This window comes from Dasypus novemcinctus, chromosome 14, assembly GCF_030445035.2.
Source record: "Dasypus novemcinctus isolate mDasNov1 chromosome 14, mDasNov1.1.hap2, whole genome shotgun sequence".
NCBI classification, from domain to species: domain Eukaryota; kingdom Metazoa; phylum Chordata; class Mammalia; order Cingulata; family Dasypodidae; genus Dasypus; species Dasypus novemcinctus.
In genome coordinates this window covers 95,928,680-95,955,454 of record NC_080686.1, presented here as the reverse complement: position 1 = coordinate 95,955,454, position 26,775 = coordinate 95,928,680, and the positions used below count along the sequence as shown (strand labels likewise).

Genomic DNA, 26,775 nt, shown 5'->3' with positions numbered 1-26,775 from the left:
TGTCTGCTCTTTGTGTCCATTTGCTGTGTGTTCTTCTGTGTCTGCTTGCATTCTTGTCATGCAGGACTGGGAAAATGTGTTGTTTTTTTTGTTGTGTCATCTTGCTGCATCAGCTCTCCACGTATGTGGTGCCACTCCTGGGGAGGTTGTGCTTTTTTCGCACGGGGCGGCTCCTCTCAGGGTGCACTCCTTGCATGTGGGGCTTCCTTACGCAGGGTACACCCCTGCTTGGCTCGGCACTCCTTGTGTGTGGCAGCACTGCATGTAGGCCAGCTAATCACATGGGTCAGGAGGCCCTGGGTATAGAACTCTGGACCCTCCATTTGGGAGGTAGACATTCTAGCAATTGAGCCACAACCGCTTCCCAATAAAATAAATCTTAAAAAAATCATTTGGCTTTAGATGTGAGGGCCTATTTCTGAGTTCTCAATTCAGTTCCATTGGTCAATGTGTCTGTCTTTATGCCAGTACCATGTGTTTTTGCCACTATAGCTAAGTAATATACTTTAAAGTCCAGAAGTAAAAGTCCTCTAATTTTTTTCTTTTTTTAAAGATCTTTTTGGTCATTCAAATCCTCTTACCCATCCAAAACCAAGATAATTGGTTTTTCCACTTTTGTAATAAAAGGCTGTTGGGATTTTTATTTGGATTGTATCGAATCTGTGAATCAGTTTGGGTAGAATTGACATCTTAAAAATATTTAGTCATTCAATCCTTGAACACAGAATGTCCTTCCATTTATTTAAGTCTTCAGTTTCTTTTAGCAATGTTTTGTAGTTTTCTAAATACAGGTCATTTTTGTCCTTGGTTAAGTTTATTCCTAAATATTTTATTGTTTTAGTTGCTATTATAAATGGAATTTTTTTTTCTGATTTCTCCATCAGATTGCACATCACTAGTGTATAGAAAAGCTATTGATTTTTGCATTAATCTTGTATCCTGCTACTTTGCTCACTCGTCTATTAGGTCTAGTAGCTTTGTTGTGGGTTTTTTAGGAGATTCTAGCTATAAGATCATATCATCAGTGAATAGTGAAAGTTTTACTTCTTCCTTTCCTATGTGGGTGCCTTTTATTTCTTTATCTAGCCTAATTGCTCTAGCTAGAACCTCTAGCACAAAATTGAATAACAGTGGTGACTGCGGGCATCCTTGTCTTGTTCCTGATCTCAGCAGGAAAGCTTTCAGTCTTTCACCATTGAATACAATGCTTGTGTAGGTTTTTCATATATGCTTTTTACCATATTGAGAAAAGTTTTTCTATTTCTATCTGTTACATTGTTGTTGTTGTTTTTTAAATCAAGAAAGGGTGCTGTATTTTCTCAAATGCTTTTTCTGCATCAACTGAGAGGATCATGTGATTTTTCTTATTCAGTTTATCAATGTCGTTTATTGCACTAATTGATTTCTTATGTTGAACTACCCTTGCGTACCTGGGGTAAAACCCACTTGATTGAGGTGTATAATTCTTTTCATGTGCTTTTGGATTCTGTTTGCACATATTTTGTTGAGAATTTCTACATCTATATTCATTAGAGATATTGGTCTATAATTTTCTTTTTTTGCGGTTTCTTTATCTGGCTTTGGTATTAAGGTCATGTTGACTTCATAGAATAAATTTAGTACCGTTCTTTCCTGTTCAGTTTTTTGGAAGAGCTTGATCAAGATTGATATATTGTCTTTGAATGATCGGTAAAATTCACCTATAAAGCCATCTGGTCCTGGGCTTTTCATCTTTGGGAGGTTTTTGAGGATTATTACAATCTCTTTATTTGTGATTGGTGTTTTGAGGTCTTCCATTTCTTAGGTCAGTATAGGTGGTTTGTGTGTTTCTAGGAGTTTGTCCATCTCCTCTACATTGTCTAGTTTTTTGGCATACAGTTGTTCAAAGTATCCTTTTATGATCACTCTTATTTCTGTGGAGTTAGTGGTATTGTTCCCTCCCTCATTTCTGATTTCTTTGTGTCTTCTCACTTTTTTTCTTTGTCAGTCTAGCCAAGGGCTTGTTGATTTTGTTGTTTTTCTCAAAGAACCAATTTTTGGTTTGTTGATTCTCTCTTTTGCTTCTTTGTTCTCAATTTCATTTATTTCTGCTCTGATATTTACTATTTCTTTTCCTTTGGCTTGGTTTGAGATTAGTTTGCTGTTGTTTTTCTAGTTCCTCCAGGTATGCAGTTAGATCTCCAGTTTTAGCTCTTTTTTTTTTTTAAGATTTATTTATTTATTATTTCTGCCCCCTCCCTCCATTGTCTGCTCTCTGTGTCCATTTGTGTTCTTCTGTGTTTGCTTGCATTCTCATTAGATGGTTTCAGGAACTGATTCTCGGACCTTCCAGAATGGGAGAGAGGTGATCATTCTCTTGCGCCACCTCAGATCCCTGATCTGCTGAGCCTCTTTTTTCTCTCCTCTGTGTCTCTTTTTGTTGCATCGTCTTGCTGTGCCAGCTCTCCACGTGGGCTAGCACGCCTGTGCAGGGCAGCACTCCCGCATGGGGCAGTACTCTGCTCAAGCCGGCACTCCATGCAGGCCAGCACTCCGTGTGGGCCAGCTCACCATGTGGGCCAGCTTGCCTTCACCACGAGGCCCTGGGCATCAAACCGTGAACCTCCTATATGGTAGATGGGAGCCCAATTGCTTGAGTCACATCCACTTCCCTAGCTCTTCTTTTTTAGTTTAAGCATTGAGGGCTATAAATTTCCCTCTCAGTACTGCCTTTGCAGTGTCCCATAGGTTTTGATATATTGTATTCTCATTTTCATTTGTCTCAAGATATTTGCTGAATTCTTTTGCAGTTTTTTCTTTGAGCTACTGATTAGAGAGTATTGTTTAATCTCCATATATTTATGAATTTTCCCTTTTTCTGTCCATTATTGATTTCCAGCTTCAGTAATTTCCGTTATGATTAGAGAAAGTGTTTTGTATAATTTCCCTATTTAAACTTATTGAGACTTGTCATGTGATCCAACATATGGTCTATCTTAGAGAGGGATCCATGAGCACTTACAAAGAAAGTATATCCTGCTGTTTTGAGTGCAGTGCTCTATAAATGTCTCTTACATCTAGTTCATTTTACAAATTATTCAAGTTTTCTGATTCTTTATTTATCTTCTGCCAGATGTTCTATCCAATATCCAATACTGAGGGTGGTGTATGGAACTATTATTGCAGAGACATCTATTTCTCCCTTCAGTTTTCCAGGGAGTGCCTCATGTATCTTGGGGCACCCAGGTTAGGTGCATAAATATTTAGTATAGTTATTTCTTCTTGGTGGATTGCCCATGTTATTAATATATAATGACCTTCTTCATCCCTTATAACAGTTTTGCATTTGAAATCTATTTTGTCTGATATTAGTTTTGCTACTCCAGCTCTTTTTTGGTTACTATTTGCATGGAATACCTTTTTCCAACCTTTTACTTTTAACCTCATTGTATCCTTACATCTGAGATGGGTTTCTTGTAGGCAGCATATAGATGGTTCAGATTTTTAAAATCCATTCTATCAGTCTCTGTCTTTTGGTTGGGTAGTTTAAATCCATTAACATTCAATATTATTACTGTAAAGGCATTACTTACTTCATCCATTTTGACCATTGACTTTCTATTGTCATATCATACTATTATTGTCTATCTTTTCATTACCCTTTAATTTATCCTTTCTAATAATCTTCATTTCTACAGTCTTCTCCAAATCTCTTGCCCTGGTTTTTTTCCTTTCAGGCTACAGCACTCCCTTTAATATCTCTTTTTTTAATTTTCATTTCTTTACTATCATTTTTAAAAAAGATACATAGATTCCACAAAATGTTACATTAAAAAATATGAGGTCCCCATTTACCCCCCACTCCTCCCACATCAACAACCTCTTTCATCAGTGTGGCACATTAATTGCATTTGATGAATACATTTTGGAATACTTCTACACAGCGTGGACTATAGTTTACCTTGTAATTTACACTCTCCCCTAGTCCATCTAGTGGGTTATGGCAGGATATATAATGTCCTGCATCTATCCCTGGAATATCATTCCATCTCCCACCAATCTACACTTCATAGTCTAACTCCATAAGTCTACTTACGGTATTTAGTACATACCGTTGAGACCATCCAATATTCATCCTTTTGTGTCTGGTTTATTCACTCAACATAATCTACTCACGGTTCCTCCACATTTTCATGTGTTTCTCTAGTGAATATACCACATCTTGTATATCCATTCATTGGTTGACATTTAGGTTATTTCCATCTTCTAGCAATTATGAGTAATGGTGCTGTGAACATTGGTGGGCAAATATCCTTGCTTTCAGTTCTTCTGAATATATTCCTAGTAGCAGGATTGCTGTATCAAATGGCAGTTTTATATTTAGTTTCCTGAGGGACTGCCAAATAGTTTTCCACAGAAGCTGCACCATTTTACACTCCCACCAGCAGTGAAGGAGTATTCCTATTTCTCCATATCCTCTTGAGATAGCACTTGTAGTTTTCTGTCTGTTTTTTTTTTTAAATAATGGCCATTCTGTATGCTGTGAGATGATATCTCATTATAGTTCTGATCTGCATTTCCCTAATAGCTAGTGATATTGAACAGCTTGGCTGTCTTCACCTTTTTGACAAAATCGTTTGAAATACGAATACAAAATCATTTAATTTTGAGGCAGTCCCATTTATTGTTTTTCTTCTGTTGCTCATACTGTGCATATAAGGTCCAAGAAACCAGCACCAATCACAAGATCTTGAAGATGTTTCCTTACATTTTCTTCTAGAAGTTTTAGGATTCTAGTTTCTATATTTCGGTCCTTGATCCATTTTGAATTAATTTTTGTATAAGGGATGAGATAAGGGTCATCTTTCTTTCTTTTAGATATGGATATCCAGTTTTCCCAGCACCATTTGTTGACTAGGATGTTCTGACCCAGCTGTATGGGTTTGACAGTCTTATCAAAAAATCACTTGAGGGGAAGCAGATGTGGCTCAAGTGATTGGCTGCCATCTACCATATGGGGGTCATGGGTTCAGTTCCTAGGGCCTCCTGGTGAAGGCAAGCTGGCCTGCACTGCAGAGAGCTGGTCTGTGCCATGAGCTGATGCAGAAAGATGACGCAACAAAATAGAGACACAAAGGAAAGACAATAAGAGACACAACAAACCAGGAAACTGAGTTCACTCAAGCAATTGAATGCCCCTCTGCCAAGTCAGCAAGTCCAGGTTCTGTTCCGGGTGACTCCTAAAAAGAAGATGAGAAGAAAAGACAAACAGACACAGAAGAACACACAGCAAATGGACATGGAGAGCAGACAGGAAATGCAGGTGGTGGGAGGAGTGGGGGTTGGGAGTAAATAAAATAAATCTTTAAAAAAAAATCACTTGGCCCTAGAATTCCAAACTCTTGATTCAATTCCATTGTCCAGTCTATCTTTATGCTAGTACCATGATGTTTTTTTACCACTGAAGCTAGATTATATGCTTTAAAGTCTGGAAGTGAGAGTCATCCAACTTTGTCCTTTTTAAAAAATATATTTTTGGCTATTCAGGGATCCTCACCTGTCAAGATAAACTTAATAATTGGCTTTTCCAATTCTACAAAGAAGGATATTAGAATTTTTAACAGGATTGAATTAAATCTGTAGATTGGTTTGGATAAAATTGGCATCTTAATGATATTTAATCTTCCAACCCATTACCACGAAATATCCTTCCATTTATTTAGATCATCCTTAGTTTCTTTTAGCAGTGTTTCATGGTTTTCTGAATATGTGTTCTATCAATTATTGAAAAAGGAGTGTATTAATCATCCAAAGAGGTGCTGATGTAAAATACCAGAAATTGGTTAGTTTTTATAAAGGGTATTTATTTGGGGTAAAAGCTTACAGTTACGAAGCCATAAAGCATAAGTTCCTCCCTCACCAAAGTCTATTGCCATGTGTTGGAGCAAGATGGCTGCCAATGTCTGTAAGGGTTCAGGCTTCCTGGGTTCCTTTCTTCCCAGGGCTTGCCTCTCTCTGGCCTCAGCTGCTCTGCTCACTCCACAAGGCCAGCTTTAGATTCTCAGGCAAAGCTGGTCTCTCTTCCTCGGTCCTCTGCCATGTCTAATCGAGCCTTCTTTCTGCTCCTCTGTATGCTTACTTCCCGAACTGCAGCATTAAAACTCTAAGCTTCTCTCCAGTGTGGTTCCTCTGTAGGTCCCCAACCACCAAGGGGATGGGGACTCAAAGTTCTGATGTGGCCCAATCAAAGCCTGAATCATTATTTAATCAAGTAAAAGTGAAACCTCTGAATCCAATATAATCTAATATGCCCTGAGGAACAGACCAGTTTACCAGCATAATCCCATATCTATTTTTTTGCAATTCATAAACAATATCAAACTGCTACAAGGGGTATTGAAGTCTGCAACTGTATTGTTGAATTGTCTATTTCTCTCTTCAAATCGGTTAGTTTTTTTTTCATGTATTTTGGGGCTTTGTTGTTTGGTTATGTATATTCATAATTGTTTTATCTTCTTGATGACTTTTTATTATTATAAAGTGTTCTTTGTCTCTAGTAACAATTTGATCTTAAAGACTATTTTGTCTGATGTTTGTATAGCCACATTAGCTCTCTTTTGTTTATTGCTTGCATGGTGTAAGTTTTCTATCCTTTCATTTTCCAAGTATTTGTGCCTTTTGATTTAAAGTGTGTTTCTTATAGACAGAATATAGTTGGATTTTGTTTTTTAATCTGTTCTGCTAATCTCTGCCTTTTAATTGGAGAGCTCAATCCATTTATCTGATGCAATAAGTTTTTTGTCTGCCATTTGCTATTTTTCTATATGCTTTACTTTGTCTTTTTGTCTTTTTCTGCTCCTTTTTTCTTGTTAAATAGATATCTTCTATTGTATCATTTTAATTTCTGCTTTTTCCTTTTACTCTATTTTTTTCTTGTTGGTTGCCCATGGGATTATAATTAGCATCCTACTATCTAGTTTGGATTAATGCCAACTTAATTTTAATAGTATGCAAAAATTTTGTTCCTTGATAGCTCCACCCCCATTCTGTTATTTCCACAAATTACATAATTATTAATTTTGTGTCCATTTACATGCTTTAATTATTGCTTTATATAGAACTCTGTTAAAATCAGTTAAGAAAGAAAACAGTTACAAACAAAAATATACTTATATTATGTTTTTTAATATCTATTTAGTTACCTTTGCCTGTGTTCCTTATTTTTTATATGGATTCAAGTTACTGACTAATGTCATTTCATTTCAGCATGAAGGAATACTTTTAGTGTTTCTTGTAGGGTAGGTGTGCTAGGGACACACTCCATTTTTGTTTATCTAGGAATGTCTTAATTTCTCCCTCTATTTTGAAGGATAGTTTTGTTGGATATAGATTTTTTTTTTTGCATAACATTTTAATATGTCATACCACTGCCTTATGGGTGACATGGTTTCTGGTGAAAAATCCACTGTTGATCTTATTGAGGATCCCTAATTTGTGATAAGTGTTTTCTTGCTGGGTACATTCAAGAGTCTCTCTTCATCTTTGGTTAAAGTATCTCTAGGTGTGGATCTCATTGAGTTTATCATACCTGGAGTTCATTGAGCTTCTTGTATGTGTACATTAATGTGTTTCATCAAATTTGGGAAGTTTTTAACCATTATTTCTTCAAAATATTTCTTCCTCTTTTTTCCCTCTCCTTCTAGGACTCCTTGTATGTTTATGTTGATACACTTGATGGTATTCCAAAGGTCTTTGAGGTTCTGTTCATTTTCTTCATTCTTTTTTTTTTTAATTCCCCAGAATAGATCATCTCAAATGTTCTGTCTTCAAAGTTCCTGATTCTTTCTCCTGCCTGCCTAATCTGCTGAGCTCTTCTAATTAAATTTTAATTTCAATTATTGTACTTTTCAACTCTAGATTTTTTATGGGTCTTTTAAAATAATTTCTGTATCTTTATGATATTTTCTTTGTCATGAGCCATCATTCTCATGCTTTCTTCCAGGGAATCACCATGCAGGGAAAATGATAATTCTTTGGAAAAGAGTCTTTTAAAAAGAGCTTTAGACATGGTTTTTATTTATTTCTTTGACTATATTCTAAGCAACTGATTTAAAATCTTTTTCTAGTAAGTACAGCATCTGGATTTCCTTAGGGATAGTTTCTATTGATTGCTTGTTTTCCTGCCTATGGACTGTATGTGGACTGTACTTTCTTGGTTCTTTACATATCTCATAATATTTTGTTGAAGACTGGATATTTTGAATGATGTAATGTGGCAACTCTGAAAATCATATTCCCTTATCTGCCCAGGGTTATGTATAGTTGTTGCTTGTTGTCATTGTTCTTTGTTTACAGACTTTCCTGAACTAATTCTTCAAAGTGTGTGTTCTTTGGCATGTGTTGCCCTTGTAGTTTCTTCTTGGTTAGCTAATGATTACATAGAGTTCTCATTAAAGAACCTTGGAGCAATACATTTCCCAATCTTTGCTCAGGAGCTCTGTGTGAGTATAAGGTACTTCTTTAACACTCAGCCACAGTTTACAATTGTACCTTAGCCTTCACTTCCTGCTTTTGCAGAGCCTCGAGGTCAGCCAACTGTATGAGCTTATGGCCTTCTCAGGTCTTTCCTAAGAGTTCTTCAAAGTCCTTATATATATTTCATCACTCAGCATTTCATTTAAGCTTTTTAGTCATTCTATGGCTTGCTCCAACTGTTATGCCTCACTACAGGTAGCTGTGAAGTTAAAGCCATGCCTGTAATTGTTTCCAACAAATGTACTCCCTCCCACAAAACAGAGAGATGGTTTTTAGCATACAGTCAGCCTTGTAAATTGGGTCTTCCAGGGAATCACCATGCAGGGAAAATGATAATTCTTTGGAAAAGAGTCTTTTAAAAAGAGCTTTAGTTCCATTCTGTTGACTCTGGTGGCTGGTTGCCCAGCTATGCTAGTAGTGCAGGCTATTATTTTTCAAAGCTACTGTTGAGTTAGAAAGCAGGAGATAGGAGTAGGGTAAGTTGAAATATCACAAAGCGTGCTGTTATCATCAATATTCAAACCTTTTTTTTCTGAATAAATACTTGTAAGTTTGCTATAAGCCTTTGGTTAAATTCTAGAGTTCTGAAAAAGTTTATTCTGACAATTTTTTGTCAGGTTTTTTGGTTGCTATTATGGAGGTATGAATTTTCAAAGGTCCTTACTTTACTCTTTTCACTGATGTCACTTGAACCATTTTTATTTAATGAGATTATTACATATAATGTGATATGGTAGGTTTTTCTACATGTCCTATCTTACTTTTTCTTTTTATCCTACCTGTTCTGTTTACTCTTTAGTCTGTTTTCTTTTGGATTGACTGAATATTTATATGTTTTCATTTTATCTCTTTTCTTATGTTAGCTGTAATTCTTTGTTTTGTTCTTTTAGTGGTGGTTTTAAGGTTTACAGTATACCTTTTACCTTATTGCCTGGTGCTCTCCATTTCTTCATGTAGATTCACATTCTCCTCTGGTACCATTTTCTTCTACCTGAAGGACTTCCACTAATATTTCTTATTATGCTGGTCTATTGGTGATGGATTCTTTCAGCTTTTGTCTATGTGAAGAAGTCTTTATTGCATTTCACTTTTGAAAAATTTTTTTTCTGGATTTAGAATTATAGATGACCCTCCCCACCCTCACCCCCTTTAAAGTATTTTAACAGTGTTTCCAGGATATATATAGAATTTTAGGTATGAAATTATTTTTCCTTAGAAGTTTGAAGATATTCCTGTATAGCCTATGAAAAGCCTGATGCCAATCTGATTCTGCCTCTAGTGTATGGAAACCTCTTTTTCTCTGGGAGGTTTAAGAATGTTTTCTCTATTCTCAGTGTTGTGAAAAAAGTCTCAAGCATCTGGCTAGATGGAGGTGTGTTTTTTTTTGTTGTTTTTTTGTTTTTTTTACACCTTTAATTTCAATTATTTCTTTAATTTTTCTTTAAGTTCCTTCCTTGCTTCCTTCTTTCCTTTTTGATAGTTGTTTTTTTCCTTCCTCTCTGCTCTTCCCTAGAATTTCTTTTAGATGGATCTTGGCTGTACTAGATTGATCTTCCATGTTTCTTTACTTGTATTCCTTATTTATACCTAGTTGTCTTATTGTTCTACATTCTGGAGTATTTCAGCAGCTTTACATTCCAGAACAATTATTTTATGTTCATCCCTGCTCATTCCATAATTCACTTTATCTACATCTACTTCTTTATTTTGGCCACAATTTTTCATCCTCAGAAACTCACATCTGTCTTTGTGTTTTTCTATGGTGGTCTTTTATAGATATCCTCCAAAATCTCTCAGGAGATACTTGTTAAAACTTTTTTTTTTTTTTCAGTTTCATCAGTGCTCTGAATTATCTCTCTTCATCCAAAGTTTCCTGTTTTGCTTTTCAGCCTTTCATGTTGTGCTGTTATTTTTCTCTAAATGCCTGGTAACTCTTGGTGTCTGTTCATAATCACAAAGGATTAGGTGAATTAGGTGGCTGGAGTGCGCAGTTTGTTCTGCGATTGTGAGGCTCTCTTTCCCAGCCTGCCCCCCTGCAGGCCTGGCAGGGCTACTGTGTGCAGGGGCGGCTGCGCCGGCCAGCAGGCTTTCCTTAAGAGCGCAGGGCATGGAAGCAACAAGCTGTTCTCTCCACCCAGCTCCCATCTGACAATTGCTAAAAATAGGAGGGTTTTACATAGGAAATGGTGGATTTTAGCCTATTTGCCTTCTAGGGTAGAAATTGATATTTCAGTGACTACTAAGGTTTTATGTCAACAAACACATAAAAATGCATTATAAATTTTCAGTTTTCATCCCCAGCATCTAGGAAGGCACCACTCTCTCAGCCCCTAAGCCCACCATCAGCGCCAGAGTTCAGATAATTCTTCCCATCCCTGGCATTTTTCTGCATTAGAGATGGAGTCATTGTTTGCTACAGAGGCCACTCCTCCCCCTTATTTCTTTGTTCTCGTTAACCAAATAGAATAGCAAAGTTTGCTCTATATGCATGTGTTGTGGTAGGAAAAGTAAGTCCAAGAATAAGTCCAGGCCTGTAATTTCTGAGGAGAGTCTATACGGGAAGTTGTTTCTGCAGTATGTCCTGTGCACTCACCACTAGAGGGCAGACCGCCCCTGTCGTCTGAGCTCTGGGAACTGTAGCCCAAGGTCTGCCCCAAGCCTCTCTTACCTGGACGCTGCCTCCTGGGGCACGCAGCCTTCCAGCTCTGACGTGGAGCCACTGGCCACGGCGTTGTTTCAGGACATGGCCGGGATAAAGGAGAGACGGGGGTACTGCATCTTATCTGCTGGAAACTATGTACTTTAAAAAAGATCTTTAAAGGTTCGAGGTGAGAGAAGAGGGCGGTAGAGAGCCACTCAGCCCACCTACTTAAGTAGGTCTTAGTAGCCCATTTCAAATAAGTTTTTTCTTTTGTTTTTTTGGTGCTTTTGTTGGCAGGACAACAAAAATAGCTAGTATTCTTTTTTGTTGTTTTCTCTTGTAGATTCACTGGGGTAAAATAAACTTCTTTCTCTTACCCGCCTTCCTCCTCAGCCATCCTAGCCTGGAAGGAGAGGTGGTGTTTTGCTAGTCTAGCTCTCCCCTTGGGAAGTCAATGTTGTGGATTGCTGCGGCCTTAACCGCCCCCCCCCCCCACTAGCTGGATCTTCTCAGAGCAGGAGATATAGGCTGGGACCCCGAGTCCGGGGAAGGAATACCCAACTGCAAAGCCTGGTCATTTCAGCAAGAGGTGTTCATCTTTAGAATGGCAAATGTGGTTTAATTTCATAGGTCTAGGCCTGGTAGAAGGGAAAAAAAGAGATTTATCACTTTGAAAAATATAAGGAACTTTTGGAGGGTCCTTTGTCTACAAAATTACAGTACAATCCAAAACTACATGAACATTTTTAATTTGTTGGACATTTTGAGCAATGCCAGTCTTTTCATAGGTGAAAGAAAAACATAATTAAAGTGTCTCTCAGAGCCACACAAAGTAAATGTAAGAAACACCATGTAATCTATGTCGTTGGACTACACCAAATGTATCTTCTACACTTTGAAAAAATATATCTAACATTTTTGCCAGTGCAAAACAAGCATACAGACATAGAAATAGAAACTTAATTATATTTATGTGTAGTTATATATTCATTCTTCACATTGTGACAGAGTCTACTTTTTATAATTTAATGACTCTATTATCAAGTGTATTGAAGTGTTTTAAACTGAATAACTCCTTATTGTTTGGTGCTTGAGGTATTTTTAATTATGTTTGCTATTATGAATAGAAATGCTCTGAATAGATTTGTTCAAATTACCTCTGTTTACAGTTGAGGTATTTGATTGGGACCTTTTCCCCCAAATGAAATTCTGGATTAAGGGGAAAAATGACCATATAAAAGCCTATTGCATGTATTAACAGATTGCATTATGTAAAGTATTGCTGTCTCATAGACTTGCAAATATTATTTTTAAAAATTTTTGCTTGTATTTTTACTAATTTCAAAGAAATAGTGATTTTGCTTTCCTTTTTCATTTTTAAGATTATTTTTGAAGATAGGAAGTTATTGTTTTCTTTACCTATCTAGTAGAATCTGCAATACATAAAATATTTATTCTTATACATTATGGATATTAATCTTTTAAATAATTAATAATTTTACTCTAGTAATACAATACCTAGTTTAAAAATTTGAAAATACAACACATAGTTTATACTGAAAAGCCATATTTCCCTGTCCATACCCTAATACCCCTGCATCTTGCTCCACAGAGGCAACTGTTGTCAACACTAGTTTATTGTACTGTGTGCCTCAATATTTCTAAATATTGTGCTCATATCATGTTTCCCTGGGATGTCTTGATATTTCTATTTTAGGCATCACCTATTAACTTCTTGCTGTGGGAGATGCAGGCTTTGTCCCTGCACACTGCCCCAACATTCTCAATTTCCTTATACCTACCCTGCTTATATTTTTAGATCACGTTTTTGGGTAAATCAACATTTGCATCATATGACCATTTAAAATTTTTCCCAAGTGAGCTATATAGTGTACCATATTTGTACAAGTTTCATTTTCCCTCTATTTAATATTTATTTTTTCATTTACTTAACTTTTTAGTCACTGATCACGAATTCATCCACTAACTTGTCCAGAGCTGTACACTTTCCTCTTAGTGCAGTTAGCTCATCAAGAATTGCACTGTATCATTTTAGTTTCTTCATAGGCCTCCCTCCTGTGCCAGTAAGGACAGGTGTTCTTCAGGCCCGCTGTACAGTGCGAGCCTGGGCTCTTCCTTATCTTTCTTCCCTGTTGGAGTTCCTGCTTCCTGGATCCCATGCCATCCTTTCTTTAAATTGTGCTCTTGTTTTGATGGAACACATCCTCCAGTAATCTTTTATTGTATCACATGCTTTGTAGGTCCTTTCAACTTAGAACCTTATGTCTGATACTTTCCTCCTCTGATGTTCTTGTTTCTCTTTTTGTGAGACTCTGACTGTTTAGTTATTGAACCTTTGGAATAGATAATCTACTTTCCTTATCTTTTCTCTCATTCCAGTTCTCTTCCCTTTTTTTTGAAGGCATGTCCTTTATTTTTTACTTTTTTGTCTTTATTCATTTTTTAAATATTACATTAAAAAAATATGAGGTCCCCATATACCCCCCACCACCCTCACCCCACTACTCCCCCCATAGCAACATTCTCTTCCATCATCATGAGACATTCATTGCATTTGGTAAATACATCTCTGAGCATTGCTGCACCTCATGGTCAATGGTCCACACCATAGCCCACACTCGCCCACATTCCACCCAGTGGCCATGGGAGGACATACAATGTCCGGTAATTATCCCTGCAGCACCAATTCTCTTCCCATCTGTTCTTCCTAAGATTCCTTCAACTTTGCCTTCCAACTTTTTTTTTTTTTATTTAAAATTTCTGCTGTCAGATTTATAGCTTTCAAGAGCTCATTTTACCTAATATACTTTTCACAGCATCTTATTTCTTGTTTCAGGGGTACAGTATCTTCTCTCATCTCTCTAAGGATATTGCTTATAGTTTTTTTTTAAAGTTCTTTGTGCCTCCCTGCATTGTCTCCTCGTCTCTGATGTGTGAGTGCATATGTGTGCACATGTGTGTCTGAGCCTGTGCTTGTATGTTTTTGTGGTTGGTTTGTTTTGATTCTTCTGTATTAGAAGCTTTCCTCAAATGCTGGGTGATCCTTGGTTGCTCAGTCATAAATAAGATACTCTCAAAAGTATAGTGGAAGCAATTTGTGTGGTGGGGCAGGGATGACAGTAGCAGGGGTTGGTAGAGGTAACTTGGAATCATTGAGTAACAAGGTAGAGTTCTAGTTTTTATTTTTAAAAATTTGGGCTTTTTTATTGGAAGAAATCTCCAAATGTTAATACCTACAGATCATTTTTTCTTGATTAGCTTGTCATTTCAGAGATGGCCTCTCAAAACTCTGCCTCTGGCTTGGCTACGTGCATTCTGGGAACAGATCTTGGTTCTTACTTTTGGTATATAGGCTTACACTTAATTTCTGATTAAAATATGGTAGCAATCTACTCCATGATAATGGTGGATTTGTTCATTTATCCTTATCTTTTGAAACTTTTGTCATTAGTATTGACCTTTTTATCCCTAGTACTGCTTTTTGTTTTAATGTCTATTTTTATATTATTGTTAACAATACGCTAGATTTCTTTTGGTTAATTTTTGCCTGCTATGCATTTTTAAATTTTGTTCTTTTCAGCCTCTCCATGGCCTAAGGATTTAGGTATGTCTCTTGTGAGCAATAATAGAGCTGGATTAAAAAATGAATCTGACCGTCTGTTTTATCTGAGTAATCTAGTTTATTTCTGCTTATTGATCTATTTGGACATGAGTCTACCATCTTTTCTGTTTGTATTTTTCATGTTCTTTTTTGCTTTTCTCCCCTTTCTTACCTTTATTAATTACTTTTTTGTAATCTTTGTTCACTTTTTTCTTCTTCCGCACTTTCATACTCTATTGGTGATTAATCACTCTTACAATGTACAGATTTTAGAAGCTGTTATCACCCTCATTAGTGATTTACATACTATTGTTTATCAATGTCATTTTAGTTTAAAACCTATGAATTAGATGACATCGTGATCATTGTTATTTTTATTGCTATTTCTTTTAAGACAATATTTGGATTTAAATTAATTTTTTATCATTTTATGTATTCACTCTTCCTTGTTGAATCTCAGATGATATGCTTGAGATTACTTTTCTTCTTCAAAAATATCTTCTAGAAATTCCTGAAGAGTTCTTATTTTAAGTTTTCTCAAATTTTTTTCTGCAAAAGTCTCAATTTTACCCTCAATTTTTATCAATATTATTGGATAAGAACTTACATGCAATAAAATCTACCCATTTTAAAGTGTGCCATCTGGGAGCTGATGTAGCTCAAGTGTTTGAATGCCTGCTTCCCATGTATGAGGTCCTGGGATTGATCCCCACTACCTCCTTGAAAAATAATAATAAATAATTGTACAATCTAAGAGTATATACTCTTTTTGAATTTCATTTCTTTCACACAGTATAATGATTTTGAGTTTCATCTATTTTGTTTTATGTGAATGGTTCACTCCTTTTTATTGCTGGGAAATATTCCATTGTATAGCTATACCAAATTTTGTTTATCCATTGACCTATTGATGGACTTTGGTATATTTCCAGCTAGGGGCTACTGTAAATCTAATTGCTGTGAACTTCATGTAAAAGTCTTTGTGTGGATATATATTTTCATTTTCCTTGGGAAAATACCTGTGAGTGGTATGGGTAAGTCAAACTGTAAGGGTATGTTTGACTTTTCAAGATTCTGCCAGGTTTCCAAAGTATTTCTATCATTTCAATTGTTAATTTAGCCAATCTAGTGTGTGTGGAGTCTACCTCATTGTGGTTAGTGCCTTTGGGTCCTAGCTAATAAGTAATTGCCAGAATCTGGTACCTTCTCTTCTAGTTAGCTGCTTATCTTACTACCTCCCAGCACAGCCTCTGCTTCTTTGGGGTACATCCCTGTCCTGCAGTAACCCTGTGGGCTCCGGACCCATTCATGGTGACTTCTCTTTTGAATCAACACTTTCTTGGGAAGGGCGATTCTGCTCACTTTCCTGCTGCAGCTCTTCTAGCCTTTCTTATTCCACCTCCCTCAGAACTCCCTCTTCGAGGCTGATTCCAGCCAAGTCCTATACTGGACTCACCCGTCTGCTGGGTTGTGCTTAAAACTGCTTTCTCTTATAGACCCAAATTTGTGTCCCACAATGTTTTATGTCAGGAATTTAAAGGCAGTGGTGATGATGATGATGATAGTAATCACGCTCATAATAGTAGCTAACATTGGAAAAGAGGTCCTCTAGTATACCAGTTAAGAGAAGTTTTTCAGCAGGGCGAACCTGGGTTCAAATCCACACTATTCCATTTAGTTGTTGTGTGAACTTTGGTAATATCTTAGGCCAATTGTCTTAGAGTTTCAGTTATCAATTGCAGCGAAACAGCCTCAAAACTTGGTACCTTAAAATACCCTTTTTTCTTCTCACAATTTTGTGGGAATTCAGGAGTGTGACTGGGCAATTTCTCGTCCATATGGCCTCAGCGGGGGTGGCTGTTGTTAGAGGCTCCACTTCCACAATGGCTCCTCATTTACCTGTCCAGGGCTGTTGCTTGGCCTGTCAGGACCCTTTAGCTTAGCTTGGCCTCTCATAGCGTGGCAGTCTCAAGGCAGCCAGACTTTTTATATGGCTTCTGGTATGTCCCAGAGTAATTCCTGTGAGAGCAGGCCTTCCCAGGCAAGCATTCCAAGAGGTCCAGGCAAAAGTTGCAAGGCTTCTTAGGACCTGCCTTCAGAAGCCCCAGAACATTGTTGTTGCCGTAGTAGAGACCAGGTAGGTGCCCAGGGCCAGCCCAGATTCAAGGGGTGGGGAGAAGGACTAGGTGCCATCTCCAGGAAGGATGGAATGCGTACACGGGGAGGGAAGGAATTGATGGCACCATCTTGCAGTCAAGCCCCCGGACTCAGCTACTTGGCCTGAAAATAGGGATGATAATTATAATTTCTCCCTCAGAGACCTGTTGTGAGGATTACATGGGATACTATTTATGAAGGGCTTAACAGAGGAAACACTAAATAAATATTAGCCAAACAGTTAATAAGGATATTATATGCCTAAAAAGCATATTTATGACATTCAGAAAAACTGTACTAACATATATCTTAGTTTTCTGTCATTTTCCTTCTGTCTTTATTCTGTCTTTATTCTTCTATGTATATAAATAATCTCAAATATAGCCATGATTTGAGAAAGGTTTAAAAAAATAAAGATTATGCTTAATTCTACTCTTACTGTTATCATTTTGCTTAATTTGCTTTCTCAGTCTTTTCTCTTACATTACTGTACTTACAGCATATAGGCAGGGCTATATCCTACTTTTTCCACTTTACATTCTATCATAAGCTTTTTCCCCCATGCTGTGATACAGTTTTTCTGCAACGATCATTTTTAATGTCCTTATAATAGTGCATTGAGTAGATATATTAGAATTTGCCTAACCAGTTTTATATCATTGGGCATGTAGGTTTCTTTTCTCTCTCTGCTTGTAATGCTTTATTCTACATCATGTAATTATATTTGCTGTAATTTAATATCTAACTATAATGGTCACCTGGTTGTAATGAAGGACTTTGACCTAGACTTACTCTTGTAAATCCCATTTCTTCCTTAATTCTTAATTATCTTTGAAATTGTGCTTCCTTTAGTTTTCTCCTTAGTCAACTAATCATTTTCCTGTAGACTAATCTGCTCCAATTACCCATTTACCCATTCTTCTTTTTTCGTCTTCCTCTCTAATTCTTTCTTCCCTCCTTCCTCCTCTTCTTTCCTTCCTTTTTTCCTCCATCTCCTCCTTCTTTCCACATTTCTTGATCTCCTGGTTTATGCCAAAGAGTCTTTTTATACATGGTAAATACAGCAGTGAGCAAGACAGTTTAAGTCTCCAAGGAACTTTAATTCTAATAGTAAGAGACAATCACCCAAACACACAAAAAGGAAAAATATCAAATAGTGGTAAATGCTATATTCAGAGAAGTAACGTGAGGCAGAGTAGTGTGTGTGTGTTAGAGAGTGTGTGATTGGTTGTGTTCTGGCTGTCCTAGAAGGACCCAAAGGAGAGACAGGGTGGCTGGAGTGTAGACTTGGGAGAAGAGTAGCCACTCTTGAAGAAGTGAGAGTATTATATTAAGGTTGGAACTCTCAATGACATCATCATTTAAGGAGTGTAGAAGTCATAAAAGAGATCAAGGGGGAATAAACCACATTATCAAGAGAACAAGGATTAGTATCACTAATAGACAAGTGAGAGATTTAAGAATTCCTGGTCACTTGTGCCCCATGCAGCAGATTGTTTTAGTAAAATGATAGGTTCAAGAAGGTCTGTTATATTTTTCAATAGGAAGGTTCTTGGTTACCTTTAGAGGAGCAAGTCTGGTAGATGTTGGGTGTGGAAGCCAGATAACAACGGGTTAAGCCAGCATTGGGACTGAGAAAGCAGGGCCACTGAATTAAGTGTGGCATACAGAATCTCAGTGGGTATTACCTACTTCTGGATTCTGCCTTCTTTTCCAGACTCACCTCTTGCTGCCTTTGCACATTTAATTATATTTTTCTGGCATGACTGTCTTTTTCTCCTTTCCCCAGAGAAGGCTCTCGTAATATTGAAGCCTCCAAAGTCTTCCCTGTCAAAGCATGAGTCAGTCACAGGCAGAGACAGCTTTGTACCAAACCAACCCCATAAAAGCTGCTATATAAAGCAGGTCAACTTTTCATTAGATTATAGTGAAAAATCCCAAAACTGTAAACCCTTTGCTTGTGGGACAGCCATGCATTCTTTTTTCTCTATAGATACATAATTTAAGAAGTGATGTGATAATCAGAATAGAGTGATCATTGGTCTAGTTCTAATCCTAGTGATGTTTACCGACCCTCTCAATGTGAAGCACGGTTCTAAGCACTTTATGTGAATTGTCTTATATTATCAGCACAACTCTGAATTGGCTAGTGATGCTATTGTGGTTTTACAGGTTTTATAGACTGAGGCTTAAAATTTTTCTGAGGCCACATAGCAAGGGTCTGACAGAAGTGGGGCCTGAACTCTTGTCTAATCCCAAAGTCTGCTGTCCTAACCACCAAGTTCTCATCGAATAAGAATGAGAGGAATTAATTCAAAATTCAAAGTTGAATTTGATTCAAATGCTATAGCATCCGGCTGTCTCTATGATGAAGGTAAATGGGCCAGATTTACTACAAAACTCTGCTTCAGTGACTTCCACCCTTTTTCTCTTATTCCAGTGATAACCAAAACCCTCTTGTTCTTTACTTTTTGGACCTTCATTTCAGTTCTTGGAACCATTCTGTTTCTTTATGGTGTCTTCACAAATACTGGTTCCAGTGCATGGTTTTATGAATGCCTTTCCTTTTGGGGACACTTCCCACTGTCGCCCTCCACAGTAAGATTTGTCCGGACTACCTGGCAAAGCTCTCAAGGGGAGAGAGTCCAGGTGTCCTCCCCAATAGCATCCACCCCAGCAGCCGCTTATGCTTGGCTTTCTTCATGCCAGGTAATGACTAAATCTAGATGTTAACCAGCCCAGGGCTTGCAGATATGGGCAGGGAAGGGATCTTCTCTAGCTGGAGAGACTGTGGGTCAAAAATATGGGAAGATCAATAGAAAGGGGAGTTAAGCCTAAGCCTTTGAGTTGAAATTTCTGGGAAAAAAATCCCAGCACTTCTTGGTGAGCAATGAAATTTATCAGCAGACTTAAAATATTGCAACTGTTATTTCTATGTGTTATTACATGGATTTTATTACCTTCTGTAGTTTTTTCCCCTTTGTTTTCTTTTTCTCCACAGGATGTGAAGGGCTGACGAAACTTGACTTGACGGTAAATTTCATTGGAGAGCTGAGCAGCATTCAAACCCTGCAGCACAATATTCATCTGAAGGAGCTCTTTCTCATGGGTAACCCATGTGCTGACTTTGAAGGCTATCGGCAGTTTGTGGTGGCAACTCTTCAACAACTAAAAGTACGCTTATTTTAATGATGCAAAAAGCACAGAAAAATGAAAACAAGTAGCCACGATAATTCCTGATTTCTTCATGGCTCTGTTAGGGAATGTGTTGCCTCAGAGAGTGGAATTTTCCAAGGAATTGTAACGAATTCTTTGACTTACTGAACCTTTAAAATGGTCTTAATAGTTTTATTGAACCTTGGTGAAATAAATTGCACTCTTCCCCCATTTCTTATTGAGAGCATACAGAACTTAATTTAACTATTTCTTGGTGCCTTCAAATCATCATTATGACAAGCATTCATTATTACTAACATCAAACCAAAAGCTTAGGGTCATTGAGAGGGCTATATACACCTTTGTTCCATCATTGCTTCCTCTTAACTCATTCTCTGTGTCCATGGATCTCAAACTTTGGCCTTCATCAGAATACCTGGAGGGCTTTCTAATAGGCAGGTTGCCATGTCTGTCCTGGATCTAAACAACTTGAATTTCTGACAGGCTCCCAGGTGATGCGATGCGGCTGGTCCTGGGGACCGGCCCCCTGGAGAACTGCTCCTCTACCTCTCAAGTCTCTCACACCGTTGTCTCTTCCATCCACTGTTTTTGGAATCTAGAAAAAACAGTGTTTTCTAGGAAAATTATACACCTGAGCATATTAAAGCAGTAATGTTAATTTTCCATGAATTTCCAGGAGTTCCCAACCTGACTATGGTTCTTTGTATGATGGGCTTTCTGACAGGCATTTTCTTCCTTTCTCAGAGGACGTTTGTTTCTCAGAAAGCTGTGTTCTGTGTAGTTGGGATGCTTGACTGCTGGATTAATGGAACACCTGTCCTCTACTGTAAAATTTCTAAGAATGAGTGGCTCAGATCATTGAATCATGAATGTAAACTTAGAATAAATGATAAATTTTGCTCAAATGTAACCCAGGTTGATAACTATTGTACACCGATTTCCTAAAAAATGAATTGATGAGAACCAGAATATCATAGATATGAATCCTGGAGTGTAACGCTGTGGACCATTTCCCTGGAAAGGTTGAGGGGCCACAGAGGCCCTGTGGCTGGTCATCACAGCTGAACTCTGCATCACCGCTGCCACGTTCTGGCTAGAATTGCGGGAGAGCCATCCAGCAGGTACTTGAATTAAGGCCCAAGGGGTGATGCCAGGTGCTTTGCACAAGAAATTGCTGAGCTCACGGTTGCCTTGCAAGGAGATGATCAGTTGCAGTTGTGCAAACCAGGACTCAGGTGGAAATGCTTCTTAGTTAGGTAGACCCACCTGCTGAGTGGCACAGATAGCTCAGACCCCAAAGCCTCCACATTTCACACCGTGATCACACTCCCTGCTTCTCTCTGGCTTCATGTATAGGCTTTGGATCAAGCCTTTCCTTTCAGAAAGACTGCTCAGAATAAGCTGCTAAAATAGACAAGTGCCTCTTATTTGAAAAATAGTGTCCATAAATGTGTTTACTAGTATTTAAAAATAGGTCCTCGTCTTACAATCTTAATTACCATTTCATTGAAATCTTATAATCTACTTGAAAAGGGATTGTGGTAGAGTAGTTATTTTTCAGCTATGTAGTAGAGGTGTGTGGCAGAACAATTTTCCCAGTGTTTGAGTTTCTCCAGGTAGGAAGCTGGCCCTTAGTGTAATGAAAAATGACTGCGTAGTAGACAGACCAGGGTTCAACTTCTGTCTGCACTACCTATGAGTTGCAGGCCTCATTTTCCTCATCTATCATGGGATAATAATTCCCACATTAAAGGACTCCTGGGAGGCCCTCAATAAGTCTTAGTTTTTCTTCCCTTTGCTGCAAGCATGCACGATTTATTTTAAGTGTGGATGCTCTACTTCTGTGATGTGGGAAGTGAAGAAAAATACAAAAATACTAAAACTCTCTGCTTAAAATCTTAATCTCTCCATTAGTTAGGCCTTCTAAACTCAGATGTGCTTTCTGGATTGAAGGAAACTTAGGCCAATTTTGAAGACTACCCAATAGAATTCTTCAAGTAAATTGAGAACCAGTAAGAAGATCCATAGAACAGTTACTGGCAGACATGTGGTACAACCCAAAATTTGCCATCACCTTTCAATACATGCTTCTTTGCTTCCCATCTGTAAGGAGCCAGGATGTTTAGTTGTTAGACTCTTTTAGGAATAGTAGGTCTAAATCAAACCAATATTTATTTAACTAAAATATAAGGAAGCATACTTAAAAAATACTTAATTCTCTGTACCCCAGATACAGGTCAGAGCGTTCATCATTGATATCAAAACTCAGGTGAAACAGGGCCCACTGGATGGAATGGGGGAGAGTATGGGCCATGGTGTGGACCATTGACTATGAGGTGCAGAGGTGCCCAAAGATGTACTTACCAAATCCAATGGATGTGTCATGATGATGGGAGGGAGTGTTGCTGGGGGGGGTGGGGGGGAGAGGTGGGGTGGGGGGGTGGGGATGAATGGGACCTCACATATATATTTTTAATGTAATATTATTCAAAGTCAATAAAATAAAAAAATAAAAAATAAAAAAAAACTCAGGTGAAAAAAAATACTTACTCAAAAGCTTCCAAATTGTTTAGCTCTTAAATCTAGAATAAACCAGGTTATTATTTTTTTTTAGACAAAGGCTAATTATTTGGCTCACAGTTGCTTATCACCTTGAAGAATAGATTATATTGTGTTAGAATATATCATTGTGACCTCTTTCATTGAAGGGTGCAAGAAGAAACAGCCTTATGAAGCCTGCTGCTGTGAGGATCATTTCTAGGGAAATCATGCATGGTATTTTTCAGGATCTCTGTTATGAAACTCGACTTCAGAAATGTGTTTTAGAACTAAATATTAGGGGAAATATTAGGGAAAACTAGTATATTTTAAAATTAAAGGTAGTGAAGAATCATGCAACTGGTCAGGTTTTTTGTTTGTTTGGTTGGTTGGTTAGTTTTTAATTTTGTTACAGCTGCTAGGAAACTCAGAGACAAATATGCACTCTACCTATAGAAGCCATAAGAGTTCTTATGATCAAACGTATTTTAAATTCTTGGTTTCCAAATCTCCACATTTAATTCTCTTATACAATTTAGCTGGTCCTGGTAATTGTTTTCATTTTTATTTTACTACTTTTTTGTGTGTGTTTTTCCATCAGTATCAGTTTCCTATTGGTGTTATAAAAAATTACCACAAATTTATTGGCTTAAAACATGCAAACTTATTATCTTACTATTCTGGAGGTCAGAAATCTACAGTAGGTATCTCTGGACTAAAATGAAATTGTTAGCAGAGAACCCATTTCCTTGCCTTGTCAGCTTCTAGAGGCCATCTGCATTTCTTGATTCATGGGCCTTTCCTCCTTCAGGTTTTAAGTTGGTGTTTTAATTTTAATATTTCAATTAGGAATGTTATTATAAAAATATCAGGGCTTAACAGTGACCCATAATGATTAATGGTATTACTCTGTGTATCTTGTTGTCATGGGTACAACCCATGGGCTCATTTGTATTAGAGCTCAATTTATGTAGAGACCATTTGGGTAGTGTCCTTGATTGATTTGGGGGCTATGATTTGCCTTGAGGCATTCAAATTCTTGAAATAGTCAGCAGTTATAAAATTAACGCATTTTAGAACTTGACAGTAATTATCAGTTTTGACAGTATGCCTACTTACTATTATTAGGAGTAGAGATAGTTTGTAAACTGTGTTAATTGTATGAAATAAACATTGATTTAGATCAATGTTTCTGATATTTCCCACTAATTACTTTGATTTTAATTTCCTATCACCATGATACATTATTATTTCAAAGTTTAAAATATTCCAATCAAAATCAACTTGCAACTGTTTTGCATTGCTACGTTTGAATAATTGTACTTTGTTGGTTGTTTTCATTTAAGTGGTTGGATGGTAAAGAAATAGAACGTTCAGAAAGAATTCAGGCACTGCAGAACTACCCAGTAATTGAACAACAAATCCGAGAGCAGGAAAAGGCTTACTGCTTCAAACGAGCCAAAGACAAAGAAGCAGCAGACAGGAAACTTCAGGAAAAGCGTGGAAAGGAAGAAAAAAAGAAGAGAAGTAGCACAGGCTTTGACGGATGTTGGTACACAGACATCAATGCTCCTCTGTATGTAAATATTATAGTTAACTTTCTAGTGAACTTTTTGTTGAAAGTAGCAAACTGTTCCCTTACCAAGGTGTTCACTATGTCCTTTATTATTTTTTAGATGATTACTTTGAAGAATAAAATATAATGTGAATTTTGCGGGAGAAATATGAATATCCTATGCTTTGTGGTAATTCTGTGAGACTTTCTTTTTGGAAAAAACAAAAAGCCTTTCCAAACTAACTACTGTAATTTGCTTCCGAAATTATACTCAGATTAGTGGTTATATAATATCTACAAGAAAGATGATTTATGAAGTAGGACTATTTCAGAAAAGTTAAATGCAAATCACATTATTATTGAATAATTGTGATTGCATCATGGAAACTTTCTATTTTGTGCACTATATAATGGATGCATTTTTACTGTGATTAATAACTCTCTAACTGGTGTTTTTTATCCATAGAAATTTTTCATTCTCCTTTATTTTGTGAATTGCAGCTATAATAGTTGAAAGCTTTAAATATTTTGATAACAGAATCTCTTAAAATTGAGAAAATAATTATAAACTATTTCAGATCTGCACAAATATTAAAAAATAATTAAATAGGCAGCCCAAGTTCCATCACTTTTGTTTAATAAATGTCAGTAGTTTGCATGTTTGCTTTGGGTCCTTTTAAAAATGAGACATAAAATTTTATTGATGGAGTAGAAGTCACCATTTCCATTTCTCCCTTCATTCCAGTGGTGTCCACTATCCTGAATTTAGTACATATTTGGTATAGCGATTCCATCCATATTTTTAATACCTTTACTGCATAATTATGCCTCTTTAAACAAGAGTATTTTTGTGTTTTTTCACACGTATGACATCTTTCTACAGACTTGCTTTTCATTCAACATTATGTTTTTGAGATTTATGCATATGAATACTTACAGAATTCTTTCATTCATTTTACCTGTGGAATAACATCCTGTTGGATGAATGAACCACGATTTATTCTAGAGGTGGTATTCAAGATACTTAATGGTAGTGATTCATCGGCTCTGACCGGTGAGATAGGCCATAGTGTAACAGTCTGTACAGCCCTGCCAGGGGGAGCTGGCTGAAGATCAGCGCTGGGTCGACTGCCCCTATTTGGATGGCCAGTTAGGTGGTTTTCCTTTCCTTTGTTTCAAAAAGCATTGCACATGGTTCCTTGTACAGGTAGGAACATTTCTCCAGTATAGGTATCTCACTATGACATTGCAGCATCATTAAGTGAGGAAACATCTTTTCAACTCTATATGTGTATTACCAGACTATTTTCTAAAGTGGCTCTTTTAATTTATATGAGTATAATAACAATATATGAGTCCCCTGTCTTTGCCAATACTAGATAATATGATACTTTAAAGTATTGGCCAATACTATTGGATGTTAAAAAGCACCTTCCTTTTAAATTTACTTTCTCTAATTACTAGTGAGTTTGAATATTTTAAATATCTTCTAATATGTTTATTGGCTATTCACATTTCCTCAATGCATGGTCTTTGCCTATTTTAAATAAGTTATACATTTTTATCTTATTGATTTTTAGTTCTTTTATATTCTGGATACAAGTTCTTTGGTGGCTATGTGCTTTGCAAACTTCTCTCAGCCTGAGATTTGGCATTAATTTTAATAAGTGCTTCTATTTTATAGAATTTTAAAATATTAACATAGTTAAACTTTTTCTTCTACTTTATGATCTTGTTTATGAAATTCTTCATGACCCCAGTATCACAAACTTATTTTCCACATTTTATCCTATAGGTTTGATAGATTTGCATTTATGTTTAGGTCACTATCAGGAATTAACTTTGTATATCAAGTAGGGGAGGGCACTAATAGTTTTCCATCTGGATAGCCACTTTTCTCTACACCACTTCTTAAGGTGCTATATTTCTCCCAGTGGTCTGTAACACCACCCTTTCCACAGACCCTCTACCCATGTATTCATGGGTCGGTTTCTGAGTTCCCTTGACTGCTCTATGGGAGCACCCCGCGTGGTTTTAACATCTATGGATTCATAGGGAACCCTGATGCTCAGTAGGATATATTACTAAGTTTTTCACAATTTTCTTGGCTATTCTTAGTTATTTACTTTTCATAAGAATTTTAGAATTAGTTTATGGAGTTCCCTGAAAATCTCTAGTGAAGTTTTGATTGAAATTGAAATTACATTTAATTTATATGTTAATTAGGGGAAACTGACATCTTCTTGGCATTGTTTCTTTCCTTGCTGAACTTTGGAATAGTTCCTGCTATTTATTTAGACCTTCTTCCGAGTCCTTCAATAAGATTATGTAATTTTCCCTATAAAGGTCTTACACCAGCTTTTATTAGATTTATTCCTAAGTATCTTATAAATGGGATTTTAAAAATAGACTTGTAATTGGTTCTTGCTGATGTATAAAGAGGCAAATGATTTCTGTGTTGTATTAAGCAATTTTGCTGACCTTCTAAAAAGATGTAATAGTCTGTAGACATTCCTTCATTTTCTTTGTAGTAAAACACATTGTAAATATCAACCTAAAAAATTTTTTCCA

At 36.9% G+C, this 26,775-nt stretch overlaps 1 protein-coding gene across 5 annotated transcripts in view; it reads left to right on the top strand.

The window, feature by feature from the left end:
• The window catches only part of DNAAF11 (dynein axonemal assembly factor 11), a 111,889-nt gene that overhangs the window by 18,646 nt on the left and 66,468 nt on the right, over positions 1–26,775 (top strand). For all 5 annotated transcript variants that reach the window (XM_058276054.2, XM_058276053.2, XM_071208037.1 and 2 more), the window contains exons 4-5: positions 19,936–20,108; positions 23,996–24,225. In XM_058276054.2, the coding sequence (XP_058132037.1) occupies positions 19,936–20,108; positions 23,996–24,225 (403 nt within the window). The remainder of the gene's footprint in view (positions 1–19,935; positions 20,109–23,995; positions 24,226–26,775) is intronic.